The sequence below is a fragment of the Cyclopterus lumpus genome, chromosome 8 (assembly GCF_009769545.1).
Source record: "Cyclopterus lumpus isolate fCycLum1 chromosome 8, fCycLum1.pri, whole genome shotgun sequence".
Classification (NCBI taxonomy): Eukaryota; Metazoa; Chordata; class Actinopteri; order Perciformes; family Cyclopteridae; genus Cyclopterus; species Cyclopterus lumpus.
The window spans coordinates 14,588,806-14,604,032 of record NC_046973.1 but is presented as its reverse complement, the minus strand read 5'-3'; the positions used below and the strand labels follow the sequence as shown (position 1 = coordinate 14,604,032).

General features: G+C 43.7%; 3 protein-coding genes and 1 non-coding gene across 5 annotated transcripts; 1 reads left to right on the top strand and 3 right to left on the bottom strand.

The window, feature by feature from the left end:
• Window positions 1–53: 53 nt before the first annotated feature.
• st13 (ST13 Hsp70 interacting protein) lies at window positions 54–6,282 on the top strand. 2 transcript variants are annotated; one of them, XM_034538807.1, is made up of 13 exons: window positions 54–192; window positions 574–698; window positions 1,093–1,144; window positions 1,254–1,344; window positions 2,659–2,729; window positions 2,871–2,937; window positions 3,052–3,136; window positions 3,284–3,394; window positions 3,857–3,959; window positions 4,150–4,266; window positions 4,606–4,666; window positions 4,896–4,987; window positions 5,645–6,282. In XM_034538807.1, the coding sequence occupies exons 2-13, from the start codon at window positions 589–591 to the stop codon at window positions 5,777–5,779; spliced, it is 1,095 nt and encodes a 364-aa protein (XP_034394698.1). In that variant the 5' UTR covers window positions 54–192; window positions 574–588; the 3' UTR covers window positions 5,780–6,282. The 2 variants fall into 2 exon arrangements, with proteins under 2 accessions (XP_034394698.1, XP_034394697.1); XM_034538806.1 differs by lacking the exons at window positions 54–192; window positions 574–698 and adding an exon at window positions 886–926.
• Window positions 6,283–7,465: 1,183 nt separating this feature from the next.
• On the bottom strand, window positions 7,466–10,026 carry rbx1 (ring-box 1, E3 ubiquitin protein ligase). The gene is made up of 5 exons (XM_034540411.1): window positions 9,712–10,026; window positions 8,715–8,793; window positions 8,522–8,592; window positions 7,716–7,801; window positions 7,466–7,624 (listed from the first exon to the last, which is right to left on the bottom strand). The coding sequence occupies exons 1-5, from the start codon at window positions 9,787–9,789 to the stop codon at window positions 7,612–7,614; spliced, it is 327 nt and encodes a 108-aa protein (XP_034396302.1). The 5' UTR covers window positions 9,790–10,026; the 3' UTR covers window positions 7,466–7,611.
• Window positions 10,004–10,075, bottom strand: trnaq-cug. The gene has a single exon. It is a non-coding gene; the product is annotated as a tRNA-Gln (tRNA).
• Window positions 10,076–10,485: 410 nt separating this feature from the next.
• chadla (chondroadherin-like a) lies at window positions 10,486–14,854 on the bottom strand. The gene is made up of 10 exons (XM_034539058.1): window positions 14,696–14,854; window positions 14,222–14,416; window positions 13,938–14,093; window positions 13,700–13,845; window positions 13,039–13,277; window positions 12,662–12,927; window positions 12,141–12,477; window positions 11,669–12,018; window positions 11,077–11,243; window positions 10,486–10,789 (listed from the first exon to the last, which is right to left on the bottom strand). Exons 1-10 carry the CDS (start codon window positions 14,852–14,854, stop codon window positions 10,486–10,488), a joined length of 2,319 nt encoding a protein of 772 aa, XP_034394949.1.
• Window positions 14,855–15,227: the final 373 nt, after the last annotated feature.

The window sequence follows — 15,227 nt, the reverse complement described above, 5'->3', positions numbered from 1 at the left end:
GCCTGAGAGCCCAAACTCAGGGCTACAAATCCCGGGGTCCATCGTCATTTTGTCTCACAACTCGCCTGAATGAAAACAGAGGAGCGACGCCACTGTCACTACCAGTGAATCGGAGTTTAGGCAACAAAGATCCTCTGTGAGCTTACGTTTAGGGTTCACCTATCGAGTGTCAACGGTGTACATTTCAATCAGGTGCGTTTCCCTTCGATCACAGACGCCCATGCCTGCAGCTCCCGAGTGGTTGTCATTAATCACGGCCTGTAACGGCTAACGGCGTGTTCATGCGTCAAACAGGCGGCGCGTCACAAACGGCTTCACGTTTCCAGAAACTTCTGGTTTGCGACCATTGAAACAGCCGTCAATGCTAATGCTGCTTTACTGCTACCACCTGAATTGCACGTTTTTTGGGCAGTTTTGTGTGAAGTGAGCCGCGTACAAAGTGACGCTCGTCCAACTCCCGCACGTTAGCGCACCGAGCTTAGCGGCGCAACGCGTAGACACGCACAACCCAGTCGGACTCGGCTACGTTGTTAGCTTCATTGTTTGTCTCTCTGGCCCCCCCCCCCCCCCTAGACCTGACGGAGCAGCATGGACCCGCGAAAAGTGACGGAGTTAAAGGGCTTCGTACAGATGTGCGAGTCCAGTTCCGATATCTTGCACCTTCCAGAGATGGCCTTCTTCAGGACCTGGTTGCTGGGGTCAGTATACCTCGACCTGTAAAAGCCACTGTGTGTTCATTAGGGGGGTGCTTTGTGTCGTCACTAAAGTAGGGTTTTTAAATACAAAAAAACAAACCGACTGCAAGCTTATCACATGCCCAGTCCCGCCCACTGTGTGTGTGTGTGTGTGTGTGTGTGTGTGTGTGTGTGTGTGCGTGTGCGCGCACGCGCGTGTCCGTTTATGTTTGGTTTTGGTAATAACCCAACGTATGTTTATATTGCCATTTCAATTTGTATACTGTATATTTTAGTTATATAAAGTACACTTTCTGGGGATCTCTACTGTCGTATGTTGGTATATCCATTCAATACGATGTCACAGCGCTTATTGTATTGCTCTCTGAATAGTTCTTGACTCATTTTTATATTCCAGCATGGGTGCAACAATCCCGCCCCCGCCCAAGTCGGAGAGGTCGTCATGCCAGGTGAAACAGAAATATTACAATTATGTCATTATTTCTATTATGTTGATGCTTTTTATTTATTTATTAATTATTGACACCTTGTTGTAACGGAGTGCTCTCTGAATTATAGGGTGGCTGTCCTTGTGGTCCTCCCCCTACATCAGCTTCACCTCCTGAGCCAGAACCTCCTGTACTCTCTGAGAACGAGGAGAGTGATATAGGTACACCAAGTTTCTGAAATCGCAGCTCTGGCCTCAAGGGACCGCGTGTGCGTGTGCGTGTGCGTGTGCGTGTGCGCCCGTGCCCAGGCAAAACAATGAACTTGTTTTTTTTTTTTACATTTGGCCTTTTTCTTTTGTTTTGACCGAGCTTAGTTCGCCGGTTCCAATCTCACGCAATCATTCTGCTCAACCAACTCTCGGCAAGAAAGTAAATGAGCATATTTCCCAAACGTCAAACCACAATTTCTAAGGATAGTTGCAGGACTCTAGCTCAAGGCTGTTTTTCTGGAGGTGGTGCAACCCTTGATAGAGGAAGGATCTGCACAAAAACTGTAGGTCCGTTTCTGTATTTAATTGAGAAAAAAAATGCCCTGGGATAGATTTGGGAGTCCGACACTTTATCTTAGCAAGATGGTTCTAAATATGTGTTTTATTACTTTAAAGTAGGGTTGCACGGTGTACCGATACTAAAAAGGTACCGCGGTACCAGTACGTTCAAAACGATACTGTTTTGCATATTTTTAGTATCAATACTTTATTAAAATAGCGCGCGATCAGAGCGGACGCACTGCTGAGCTTCTTTAATGGTGCCCAGCGCGTTGACTGCAAGGGGGCGGGGCTGCGCAGCGCTCACACACTAACAGGCAGCGCGCTCTCACTCATTGATCGCTGGGGAGACAACATGGCGTCGCGTGTACGCGACTTTTTGTATTAAAAAAAAAAAAAAGATGCGGAATGCGCACTGACATACAGACAGTGAAGGAAGGCCCACTGACACTCAGAGACCCGTCTGCAAAACGTGTTTCAAAGCCACTCAGACAAAGGAGCAACACGTCAAACATTAAAGCACCTTTCAGACAGACACCCCAAACTTTTCAAAATATGAACTCTACAATTGCTCATACTTATGGAAGGAACTATGTAGTCATCTGGTCAGATACGGACAAAAAGCCTACATAGCCGTGTATAATCAATGCTATGATGGCACCATGTAGTTCTCATTAATATCTTGCTGTAGTCTAATACTAATATTAATGCCATTTGTTAATTGTTGAAAAAGCTGGGAAGGAATAAGCTGGTAAAAAGGGAACCATATAGATGTTTTATTTATTACTATTATAGATAAATATACCCGTATCGTATTTGTGGTATCGAATTCGGGTATTGTGATATTTATGGCAGGTATCGTATCCAAGTTAGAATTTGGTATCGTGACAACCCTACTGTAAAGACTACACTATGTTCTCAAAGTAGTGGGTACTACTAGTAGTGTGTACCAACAAGAGCTCATTGGAAATGTTGGACCCTTTTCAGAAATGGACAACGAGGGAGTGATCGAACCAGACACAGATGAGCCGCAGGAGATGGGAGAGTCAAGCATTGAGGTAAAAATGTTTTCTATATGATCTATTAGTCATGCAAGCAGTTACTCAAATATACTCAGTATTTATGAACTAATTAATAACTAAGCCTTGACCACTTGAGGCTGCAGAAGTGTGAACGTCTGTATCCGTACATTTCCTCAGGTCACAGAGCAGATGATGGATGAGGCTGATGAGAAGAAGATGGCGGCCATTGATGCTCTTGGAGAAGGTACGGTGGCTTCCTGTTCAAAAAGTGCATGCAGACACAGTTTCTGCATTGATGAGGGAAATAAAAAGACATACGGAATTGGATTTATGATCTATAATGTTATTTCTCTTACAGGTAATCTGCAGAAAGCTCTGGATCTTTTAACCGAAGCCATCAAGCTGAACCCCTGCGTAGCCATCATGTACGCCAAGAGGGCCAGGTGAGAGTCCTCTTATTCAGGTCACCCATGGCAGAGCATTCAAGTGTCACTCAGCTTTTGATTGCGACTTCACGCTTCATGACTGCTCCTGTTGCAGTGTCCATTCTGAAAGGCTGAGTTTCATCGGTTGTCCTCTTTTGTGGTTAGTGTCTTTATCCAGATGCAGAAACCCAATGCAGCCATAAGGGACTGTGACCGAGCCATCAGCATCAACCCAGACTCTGCACAGCCTTACAAGTGGAGGGGAAAGGCTCACAGGTACATTTTGTATTTTACACCTCTGCGCACACACACGTTGCATAACCAAACCCTTAGTATAAACACTTGCAAGCATTACACACCTCATCTTGTTTGGCAACTGGCATTTAATGTTTTCTCAGCTGAGCTATCCGTGGTGTTACAGCAGGACCTGTGATGTCAATACACCCATATCAGGGTTGTCAATACACCCATATCAGGGTTGCTCTCACTTTTAACTAACATTTAATATAATATTATAGTGTACTGTCATTATCTTGTCCAGTTATGTAATGTTCATCTTCATGCCATACACAACAGCAAATGTGATATTTATTTCAGTATGAACATCATAAACCTAATTACCAGAGTACCAAGATGTAAATGGTGTTTGCAGTCTGATAGAAATGGTGTTAGATCTCTTTATAACTTGAGAAGTTGACAGTTGTGGTGATTTTCATTGATCGTCATTTCAAAATGCAGGCTGCTGGGCCACTGGGAGGAGGCAGCCAAGGACCTGGCCACGGCCTGTAAACTGGACTATGACGAGGACACCAGTGCAATGCTGAAGGAGGTCCAGCCAAAGGTATAATGCCAGAGAAAAGAGGCAATAAAAAACGCCCTCTTTTTAAATGTGTTTGTAAAAACAGGTAATGCTATTTTTAACGTGGTGCTGAGAAGAGTTGATCAATGTTTGATGCGTTCACATGATCCTGATGCAGATGGATCAGAGCTGTGAGTTTGTGGTTCTTCATTCTTATTTTTTTTATTTTCAGGCACACAAAATCATTGAGCACAGACGCAAATATGAGCGTAAGAGAGAAGAGAAGGAGGTCCAGGAGAAACAAGAGCGGGTAAAGAAAGCCAGAGAGGAGCATGCACGTGCTCAGAGGGTGAGTTGCTGTTAGGGTTTCCTATTTTAGACTTGCACTAACAAAAAAAGCATGATAAATGGTCCTGTTGGTTGAACTATTCTTCCTACACTATCAACTGTAGCGCATACTAATACACTAGTTGGCTGAAAAGCAACACAAATTAAGTTTTGAAGTTGCTGCAGAGAAGCAAACACTTCACCGCTGGTGAACATTCTTGTATTTGTCATTTTAAACTCGAAGAAAACACCATTGACATTTTCACAATAAGAGTTTTCAATGCGCCTCTTAAAACAGGAAACTGCCCCTGAACCTTCACACACACTTAGTAACTCCGCTCATCCTTTTGCATTTCAACAGGAGGAGGAAGCCCGGCCGTTCGGAGGAGGAGGAGGAGGAGGAGGAGGAGGATTCTTCCCAGGTAGGAGAAAGGGGGGGAGGGAAACAAGCCGGTCCATTACATCATGCAACGAGATGAATGCTACAAATGTCATTATAGGAGAAGCAAACACAAAGATGATGCCATGTGGAAAATATTCACTCTTTCCAAATGTTTTCATTTATTATTGATCCAATACATGCCGTTGTATGCTGTAAAATCCGACCGTCCATATTTATTTTGAGTCTATTTTTAAATGAATGATTTTCAGCGGGCCCTGCTGGATTCCCAGAAGGAGCCCCTGCCGGCATGCCTGGTTTCGGTGAACTCCTGAAGGATCCTGAGCTGCTCAACGCCATGAAGGTGACAACAGTAGTCCTCCACACCCCTCCACTGCCACATGACTTGGGTTACGCACGTCTTTAAGGAATAGTTCGACATTTTGGGGAAAGCGTTTAATGGCTTTCTTGCAGAAAATTAGATGGGAAGATTGACATTCCTCAAGTTTGAATGAAATATGAAGCCCGTTGACTCAGCTGAGCATTAAGCTTGTGAACGACGGGATACTGCTCGCAGGAACTCTCGTCCAATACAGACACTGTGGAAGCTGAACTCCTTTAGACATCATTTTCACATGAAACAGTTTTTTTGTGGTGCTCATCAGCCTCTCTTACTGAGGGGGAGGAGGATGTTGAGAGGAGGGACAGCTGTATTTGAGCCATTTGGCAGCGCCACCAATGGACGTGGATGCATTATCAATTTTAAAGAAGTCCCCTTTGGGAAATCCCCTTTTGTTTTCTGATTTAGGCAATCAACAATTAATCAATAATACAGAGCTGTGGATATTTTCTGAGTTGGAGACAACCGTTAAAGTGATGGTCTGAATGGGGCTCATATGAAGTACTTCTCCATGGTTGGGGACTTCCCAGGATTAGAATGTGACGAAATGTACTGTCTTTTTAAAACTGCTTTTGAGATGCACTATAAAGGTGACTCTGTTTGCACTCCGTTTCAATACAGGACCCGGAGGTTATGACAGCCTTCCAGGATGTGGCACAGAATCCAGCAAACATCGCAAAGTACCAGAACAACCCCAAAATCATGGCGCTAGTCACCAAGCTGAGCTCCAAGTTTGGAGCGTCACCGCAGCCTTAGAACCAAAGACGAGACTGGATGGATGGTGAATATATTTGGAAAACCACAGCGCTTTTCAACTATTATTCCACTGTGTGCAGATGAAACGGGGATGCGGGGCGGGTTGATTGGTGTTGGGGAGAGAAAGTGAGGCTACTTTTTAAATGTTCTTAAATCAGCCGGTTCAAACAAAGGTTAGGAGTCACTACTTCTGACTCGCCCCAGCTGGGACTTTACGTAACCACAGGTGGATGTTTCCTAACGCGTATCTGGAAAAAGCTAAACTGGGAGCTGCTGCATTAATACGCTGGCTCAAACATTTCTACAGCGATTTATTACATTATTACGCTAACTACGGGCCTTTCCTTTCTCTGAACAGAGCCAAACTCTCACGTATAACCATCGGGTGTTTTTTGTTATCGGATCTGTTATTATAAAATGCACACACAAAAAATGTACTGATGTTGATGTCTGACCCTGTTGGAAAATGACTCCCGATAATAAAACCTGTTGCTGCAAACCGAGTTTGATTTTCTATTCTAATTCAGTCGTTTCCTTTACATAAAGTACAAACCAGACATTACTATTTTACCCCTTTTCACTGTCATGACAACATAGGGGGATACACACGTGTTAACAAAGGGTTTTATTTAACTTCGGTAGAATAAACAGTGGCCATACACTCCTACAGCCAGCCAAACGGGGGCTCAGGGCAGAGAGCTCCTGAGACCAGAGGGCCTTTTTAAATGCAGCACTGGCACACAAGGCCGATGTGTTGCCAGTGCTGCTGATTACCTCAGGTGTTTCCACTCTCCTGATGACCCTTGGCCACGCCCACCTGCAGGGACACACACTGCTGTTTCTCATCTGTTAAACTGACCCTCTGGGGTCCTGACATGTTTTTCACTGTCAGATTTTTAAAAGCAGAAACTTGTGGATTTACACTTCAATCCATTTGAAGGCTGAAGTATAAATCTAGTTTCAACCTCAAACTGCTTCTTGAACCAGTTTCATTAATTGGCCAATGAAACTAAACGGTTGCAATTTGAGTTTTTGAAGCTGGACTTAAGCAAAATGGAAGAATCTGAAATATTTCCACTAACCAGAGTAAGTCTTATGGTTTTAAAGCTGAAACATATAGCAAACTGGATAATTGATCCTTTACATTTATAAAGTGGTACTGCCAAACACTGAAATGTCTGCTTTTCACTTCTCATTTGAGTAGCTTTGGGTTTATTGGTCAAACAAGATGCTACCTCGGAATTATGGACAACTCTTAATTGTATTTCATCAGTAATAGCGCTGCAACCAACGTCTTTATCAAACCAGACGACTATTGAAGCGAGTCCCTACAGGTGCTGCAGTATGAATCCGGCCCAGGAGGGGAGGGGGGTCGTCACCAGGCCACTAATCCACACAGGGCATCTGTCGTTCAGCTGGAGGATTACTGCTCTATAAACACATGATGGGTGCTGGCTAATGAAGCTTTGAATTACTGCGTCAAAGCTGATCTGACCCTCTGGACAGCTTTTTCTCCAACAAAAATGAAGTTTAAATATTAAGTCCCAAATGAGTCTTTTGCACACAACCGACGCAAATGTAGATTGAACCTGTGGTATTTTCCGCATCTACCATTCTTGCTTCACAAACAAGCACACTGAACCATCAGAAACCCCCTCACTCCCTGCACAAGTAACACAAGACCTGTTTGTGACAATATTCATGTTTATTTTTGTACTTACAACATACCAAAACAAAGTCATGGGCGTAAAATAACTGCTTACAAGCAGGAGGGAACAGAGAAGTAGTACGGGTGATGCTTGTAGCGCAGAAAAAGGTCAGCAATAATACAGCTAGTGTCCGTATCTGTAAAAAAAAAACGAGAGATAAAGGACACTGTCAATACAGATGTTCACGTCAAGAAATAATCACAACTTTACACTGTAATGATACTCACTTCTGAAACTCCCACTCCCTGTTGTCCAGAGGACACACCTGTCTGGTTTTCAGCCAGCGGGAAATACAGTGGAAGTGGAAGGCATGCTGGGGATGAAAAAACCAACCAGGGTAGAAATACACACAGGAATATATGCAAAGACAGGTGAGGGCAGCAGTTCAACGTCACCGTTAACATTCTTTAATATCCAATTTCCCAAATAAATAATACAGATGAGTTTGAATTATTTGTTGTCAATTCTCCTCTGCACTTATCCTATAAGGTAAAAAGGTTGTTTACATCAGTAATGTTTGTAAATAAAAAAAAGGTGACACACCGGCTTATATTTGATCTAACATTACAATGGGAAGCTGTTTTTTCACAGTAAAATGGATTAAATTTACTTTCATTGGAAATACAGACTGCAAGTACTTGGAAACCATTCCAATTAGTTTAGGTTTATAAACTACGGATTAGTTATTAAATTCAGATTCACAACTGGACTCATGTTGCTGAAAACGGGCCAACAATTGTAAAAAAAGGACCTCATACACATAACGTAGTTTATAGTACTACAATAACTGGATGAAGTTAGCTTCATCACGTGAGCCTGAAATAGGTGAGCCACATTTTGAAGAAAGGTGTAATGTGGTAATATACTCACCATGACAACATCTACAATTTGAGTTGTATAGCCTAATAAATGATTGTATATATTCATCTCTTGTGTGTGATGTTTACAACATCAAGTGTTACATTTTAACATTGTTACCTGGGATAGCCCAGAGACCTTGGGAACCATTTTTTTTGACAACACAGGTACTCACATTGCAGACACCCCAGGCTACAGTGCACTCCTCAGAGGTCGCAGAGGCCTGGTTGGCCTGGCACTCTATACCTGATGAGGGAGGGAGAAATTAGTCAGCTATAAGATATCACATAACAGACTGACTTGTCTGATGATGAATTACAATATTCAAATATCAAAAGGAGTGAGACACTGTGTGGACGGGAACTCACAGAGGTCCATGATGTGGTTCCGACAGATAGCACAGTTATCCACCACGATGTCCCAGGCCCACAGCGCCACAGCATTCCACTGGTGGGTATCAGATTCACAAACCAACATTACTGGACCATCACAGGTGGTCTTGTTGACACTGATGTAGAGATGTAATGACAGCTTCCAAGTACAGTATATATAGCTACATTGGCTTATCTTTTTAATATTTGTGTTAAAGATTTTCAACCAGATGCAGTTTATCGTATACAGTTTATCAACTCTGCTTCATTCTCATCTCCACTAATAGACTTAAGAATTTGACTGTGAAATATGAGTTGCAACATCGCATCTGCAACACAGTCATGACACCCTGTCAGATAACGTTATGTCATTATAATACACTATACTGATCTAACGCTAACGGTCACCGCTGTTAGCTAGCTAGCGTGTTGATGAACGTATTACAGCCGGTTTATAGACCGTTGAGCTAACGCTAGTTACTCAGTTGGTCCCGTTAGCTGCTAACGCCTCTTCATTAAAGAGTAATCGCACCTTGTTTTAGGTTGTCCATTTAGCTCATCTAACCATCTTATGACTGCAGGCTTTGGACTCCCTGTGAGGGCTTTCAGTCTCCCAGAAACGCGGCTTAACTAGGTTAAACGTTTCGCAAATTTAAGAGCATAATTTTTTTAACGTCACATAAAATGTAACATTGGGAAGACTTTTCTGTTTTTGTGGTCACGATTAAGACAATGGAGAGTTGGTTCAAGCTGATATAACGTTACATTTGTTTGCTATTCTTCCAAAAGGAAGTGCACATTCATGCCGTTAGAGGCTAACAGCTATCTATTTAGCTAGCTGTTAGCTAGCTAGTTCCTGTCCCAGCGGCAAACTAGAGTGATTTAACGCTGTGTATCAGTAAGAGAGTCGAGTTAGCGTAATTTAGAGCTGCTGGCATATTAACATTGACATCTTATGTAAAGCACGACTTCGAGTTACTTAATGCAGGCATACCTTCTTCACTTCAAACCGCTTCTTGCTAGCTCCACTGTTCGTGCCGCTCGGTGTATCAACATCCATAGCTGCTGCCATTTTGAGATTAGAAATTTGGGGTGATGAGCAATTCACCCGGAAGGAACACCGCGATTTCCGTCAGCATATCGTGCGCTAATCCGGGTTTGTGTTAGTTTAGATTTTAGAGTCACATTGTGGCGCTTTACAGTGGTGCTTAGCATGTTATGGTGTTTAAAACTAATGCATGATTTGTCATAATGAATCAAACAGCGCACCAAAATCAAATCAACTCAGGTTCCACCGAGATTTGAACTCGGATCGCTGGATTCAGAGTCCAGAGTGCTAACCATTACACCATGGTACCTTGTGTTTCGCCGTAATGCCGAAGAATTATATTCCAAGAAGGGTATATAATGCAGCGTTATATGTTTGGGCTATATGAGTATGTGCTTGCGTATTCACAATCCATTATTCATTTGTTTGAGTGTTTTTTTAGATGACAGTCTGAACTAATAGGCCAATCTTTAATGTGTTGAATATGTGGTTATGTTCTATATCTATCAAACAAAACATATAAATGAGCTCATTTAAAATTGGGAAGGCAATAGGCTGGCTCCTCAGGTTTCTTCTGTCTTTTATTTTATTAGTTTTTTGCTTGGATGGTAAATAGTGCATGTAAACCTCCCACATAGTTGTATTTCAAAGGATTTTAATTTTTTTCTTAAATGTTAAAAAAGATCTCAACACTTTCAATTTGTTATATTTATTTATTTATTACAGTGTCTTGTTCTTGGTCACTTTTGGTCCCCCAGGTTTCCTCTGAGGCTTACTCTTGGTTGGTTTGAGTAGTTTAGCTGAAGGCTTTGCGAGCCTAGCCTTGACTCCAGGGGTCTTCCAGAGGCTGGTTTGGGGTTTCTTGAATTTTGGAGATCTTGAGGCCGTAACAGCCTTCTTATCTAGAGGAGAGCTGCTTTCTGGACAGGACGTGAACACATGGACGTCCTTGACCTTCTGACCTCTGATCTCGGGAGGGTGACCGCAGGTGGCGATCACCTCCAAACTTACATTCTCCATCCACCTGAGAGACAGAGACAGTCACAAAATTATTGTCAATAATGTAGCTTTCAATAACAATTGAGGCAAATTGATTACTGTTTCCTTGATCCCTGTAGCAGCACTCACTTGTTTTACTCTTTCCTCTAGCTGAGCTTAGCAGTAGCTCCCTTGCAGTTTATTGAGATTGAATGATTTGCTCAAGAATACTTCAGCAGCAGTGGTGCAAGTTTACAATCTCACTACCACTTGTGCCACCCTGCTGCATAATTAAACGCAAAAACCCTACTTTCAGGGAAACTCTGTACTGACCTGCGTAGCGGCCACAGAGGACAGTCACACATCAGGGGGTTGTCCTGCAGGTCCACTACCTCAAGGCCGGTGAGTGGGCTCAGGTCAGGAAGGTCCTCCAGCTGGTTCCCTTTCATGGTCAGAGCCCTCAGCCCTGGGCCCAGTCCTGCCAGAGCGTCCCTGGACATCTGGACAGTGGTACAAGTCAAAGAGCTGATCACCAATAAGACCTGCTTTTAGCATGGGTATGGCCTAAATGTTGTGAATAATACTAATCCATTCTTAATTTCACATATAGTTCAGGTCTCAATAACTAATTCCACTTGTTGGGATGAAAGACTACTTTTGTTTTCGGGTCCCATTCCTTCCCACCCTTTATCCTTCATTTGGATTTTGAGGCTCCGACAACTAGCAAAAAAGCATTCACTCAAAATCCATGCCTCAAAGAGTCCTTTCAGTAACTTGTTGGTGAAATCACAGTCACACACTCTACATATTTCTACAATTCATAATAACATGATAGAAGTTTGAAGTGAGTGACAGTTTAGGATGCACAGGGCACTTAAGAAAAAATGAAATGCTGTCATTTTGGCTTAAAAAAGGTCTCCCGCACCTTCTCCATGCCCATCTGATCCATGTAAAGCCTCTTCAGACTTTGGGATATGGGCTTGAATGCGTTTGGTCCCACCCAGCGAATTGAATTCTGAGACAGGTTGATCTCCTCCAGGTTAGGGGCCTTGGACAGAGCGTGGGTCGGTATCTCGGTCAGTTGATTTGAATTCAGGTGAAGTGTCCCCAGGAAAGCCGAATCCAGAGCACCTTTGGCAATAGCAGTTATGGTGTTGTTGGTCAGGTAAAGTTCCCTGAGGTTGGGGGTTAGTGACAGCAAACCAGTGGGCTCCAGTTTGGAGATAGCATTTCGCTCCAGGTGTAACACAAACAGACTTGGTAAGAGGGCAAGGGCTACAGGATAGACACAAAAAGATAGAAAATAAAAGATAGAAAATATCATGTTAATAATATCATTCACCGTGTAAATTCTTGTAATTTACACACAACCACACTTGACATGACCAACCACTCACCTGATCCGGGGAACTGTACCAGTCGGTTGCCTTCAAGATGAAGGTACGTGAGCTTGTGGGCTCCAGCAAAGGCTCCGGGGTCCAAGGATGTGAGGTCATTGTCAGAAAGATACAAATAAAAAAGTTTTTTCATCCCCCGAAAGGCGCCACCTTCGATTTCGTGGACTTTACAGAACTCCAGGTGGAGAGAGACGACTTGGCTGGTGCCTGGGAAGCTGTTGGCCGGAAGGTGGTGGAAGTGGTTGCTGCGGAGGTCAAGCAGCTGCGTCTTGGTGGAGAAGCCTCGAGGGACTTTGGTGTGACCCCGACCCTCACATGTGGCGTGCTGGGATTCACTCTGGGGAGGGTTACAATTAGACCTCTTAATGGACTGTATAAACACCGGTGGACAACATATTCAGGTGTTTACTTGATTGCTAAACATGGCTCTATTTTCAGCGATTTCCATTGACTTTTAGCACACTGCATGGACAGAGCACTGCACAGCAGCTACTGTTGGAGGTGCATCGTCAAACACTCACATCACAGCCACAGTCAACTGGACACTTGACTTTCTGCTTGGGCTTGTCTGTGGGCGGGAGGCTCCCTGTGCTCTCTTCATCCTTCTCAAACTCATCCTTCAGCGCCTCCCCTCTGCTGCGGCAGCGCAGATCCAGAGGAACCACAGCCTGCAGCGGCTCATCTGAGAGGTGAGGTGGCCCAGCACAGGCTCCCAGCAGCTTCACGTCGCCGACACCCGCCCACTCCCTCAGGGGTCGCATGTAGCAGTTACAGTACACTGGGTTGCCTTAAAGAAAAATTAGAGACAATCGAGATATATTGAAGATGAAATATGGGATGTTCTTATCCTCCATGTCTAAATCTAAGTCTAGCAACACATGTCAGAACACAGTTGTACCAGTCAGGTTGAGGCTGGCCAGCTTATTGGGGCCTGAGAGGGGCTCCAGGTAGCGAAGCTGATTGTGGCTGAGGTCCAAGTGGGAGAGAAGGGGCGCGCGGAACAGAGCCTGATCTGACAGGTCCTGAAGGGACATGTGGTCGAGGTAGAGGTGTGTAAGCTTCGCCATGGAGACAGATTCTTCCCCGAGGTAGGTCATGGGGTTGTGGCTCATGTCCAGGCGCGTGACCTCAGGAAGTCTTCGTGAGGAGAGGAAGAGTGAAGTAAAAAGTTTAATGACACATAATTTACTGCCGTTTGATGTTTCATTATGTACTATTTCTAACATTTCTAAAAGGGAGAAAAGTCATACGTGCAATAACTAGTATAAATAGAGTAAAAGTATTGCACATTTCTGTTAGTAGCCCACAGAGAGAGATAATCTGTGACAATCATAGCATTCTTACTGGTCTCGTACTGGTCAGTATTTTCAGCAAAACACCATCACTGGTATTTCCAATTTGTTTGCCAATAACCCCTAGTTATGTTGCATTTTTTACCCACAGCAAAAAGCTGTCATTTGTTCCTATGATCTGCTGAGAAGTCATAAGCACTGTTTTCCATTAGTGTTAAAAAGATAGTTTTTTTATAATGCCCATAATAACCCTTCACATAGTCCCACCTGGTCATGGTCTGAGTCGGGAAGAACTGCAGCTCGTTGTGGTCCAGGCTGAGGCGGCTGAGGGTGAACAGTCCAACGAAGGCCTCCGGAGCCAAGTTGTTCAGGGAGTTATGGCTAAGGCGAAGCCATTTGATGTTGTGCAGGCCCTGGAGGACGAGTCAGATTGCCGCGTGATCATATAGCCAAACATAACCATTCATTGAGATTAAAAAATCTATGATCCCAAAAGTCTGAGTACCTGGAAGGCCATGTTGGGGACGTACACCAGCTGGTTGTGGGTGAGGGCCAACATGTTGAGGAAACCGAGCTGTGTGAAGGCTCCAGGCTGGATCTCCTCCACGCTGTTATGGTCCAGATGCAGCTCCTTCAGGGAGGAGAGGCCGTCAAAGGATTCCTACAAAAGTTAGGGTCAGAGGTCAGGGGGGGGAATTAGACAACCTCACATAAGGACGTAAAAAGTTTCAAACCAAAAGTCAAAAATATATCAACTGATAGTGCTGCAGGCATGCGGCCTCCTCTTACCTGATAAAGAATGTCAATTCTGTTGTAGGCCAGGTTGAGGGAAACCAGGCGGCCCAGTGTCCGGAAAGCGCCCTCTTTCACCTTGTTAATGTTGCAGCGCTGCAGGTTGAGGTGGGTGAGGTAGGGCGTGAGGATGAACGCCCCCCTGGACAGCACCTGCAGGTTGTTGTTCTTCAGCTCGAGCTTCACTGTAATCTGTGAGGGGGATAAAACCAGAAGAGAGGATGTATCTGAGGCAGTGGTGATGCACAGTTAATGGACAGGATTCATAGAGGGATGCCTGATAAAAACAATACTGTCGTCATAGAGCCCCTGAGCAAGACATTCATCTCCTTCTTGCTGCAGTCGCTGCATTACATTTAACTAATTCCTTTTAGATAATTACAAATTCACATTTAAGAAACATCTACAATGCATTAAATAGCCCACAGATGCCATTCAGTGTTTCTTGTGTGAAGTGGAAGTCTTACTCACCTCATCTACAGTCGGGGGAATCTCTGTTAAGTTCTTGCCAACGCAAGTGACTGTGAGTTTGGTGCCGTCACAGCTGCACACTTTGGGACATTTGCCTGCTTCAACAGGTGAACTCGGTGCTAAAACCAGCAAGAATGCCGCAGCCCAGAAGAAATGCATCTGTGGCGACAAGACAATACCATTTTTTTTTTAAAAAGCTGCTGCAAAAACTCCCTTTAGTGTTGGCTGCGTCGAGAACAGAACCAAACCGACTGTTCAGGGATGCTGACGTATTCAGTCTACTACACCATTTATTTCTTAACATTGCTTATGTGCCATTTTCTTATTTCTGAAGTATTTGGGGATTTAAAAAGCACATCAAAACAAATTGTTGGTTTTGTGTATATATATATATATATATATAAATATATACACAAACAATATTTTGTTAGTTGTGTATTCTTCACTAAGATGTACTGTTAGTGATTTTATATATACAGTAAATATAATCTACAGTAGAACCACAAGTCAGTTCATCAGGTGAAAAACTGTT

Bases quoted from the DNA above. Each gene is read 5' to 3' on its own strand.
- st13 (XM_034538807.1), top strand. From the start codon at position 589: ATGGACCCGCGAAAAGTGACGGAGTTAAAGGGCTTCGTACAGATGTGC. The intron at 2,938-3,051 runs GTACGGTGGCTT...TTTCTCTTACAG, and splicing joins CATTGATGCTCTTGGAGAAG to GTAATCTGCAGAAAGCTCTG. The intron at 3,960-4,149 runs GTATAATGCCAG...TTTTATTTTCAG, and splicing joins TGAAGGAGGTCCAGCCAAAG to GCACACAAAATCATTGAGCA.
- rbx1 (XM_034540411.1), bottom strand. From the start codon at position 9,789: ATGGCAGCAGCTATGGATGTTGATACACCGAGCGGCACGAACAGTGGA. The intron at 8,794-9,711 runs GTATGCCTGCAT...GATACCCACCAG, and splicing joins AGCGGTTTGAAGTGAAGAAG to TGGAATGCTGTGGCGCTGTG. The intron at 7,802-8,521 runs GTGAGTACCTGT...TTTCATCCCCAG, and splicing joins TAGCCTGGGGTGTCTGCAAT to CATGCCTTCCACTTCCACTG.
- chadla (XM_034539058.1), bottom strand. From the start codon at position 14,854: ATGCATTTCTTCTGGGCTGCGGCATTCTTGCTGGTTTTAGCACCGAGT. The intron at 14,417-14,695 runs GTGAGTAAGACT...TCCCCCTCACAG, and splicing joins TTCCCCCGACTGTAGATGAG to ATTACAGTGAAGCTCGAGCT. The intron at 10,790-11,076 runs GTCAGTACAGAG...TCTGTCTCTCAG, and splicing joins CCTCTGTGGCCGCTACGCAG to GTGGATGGAGAATGTAAGTT.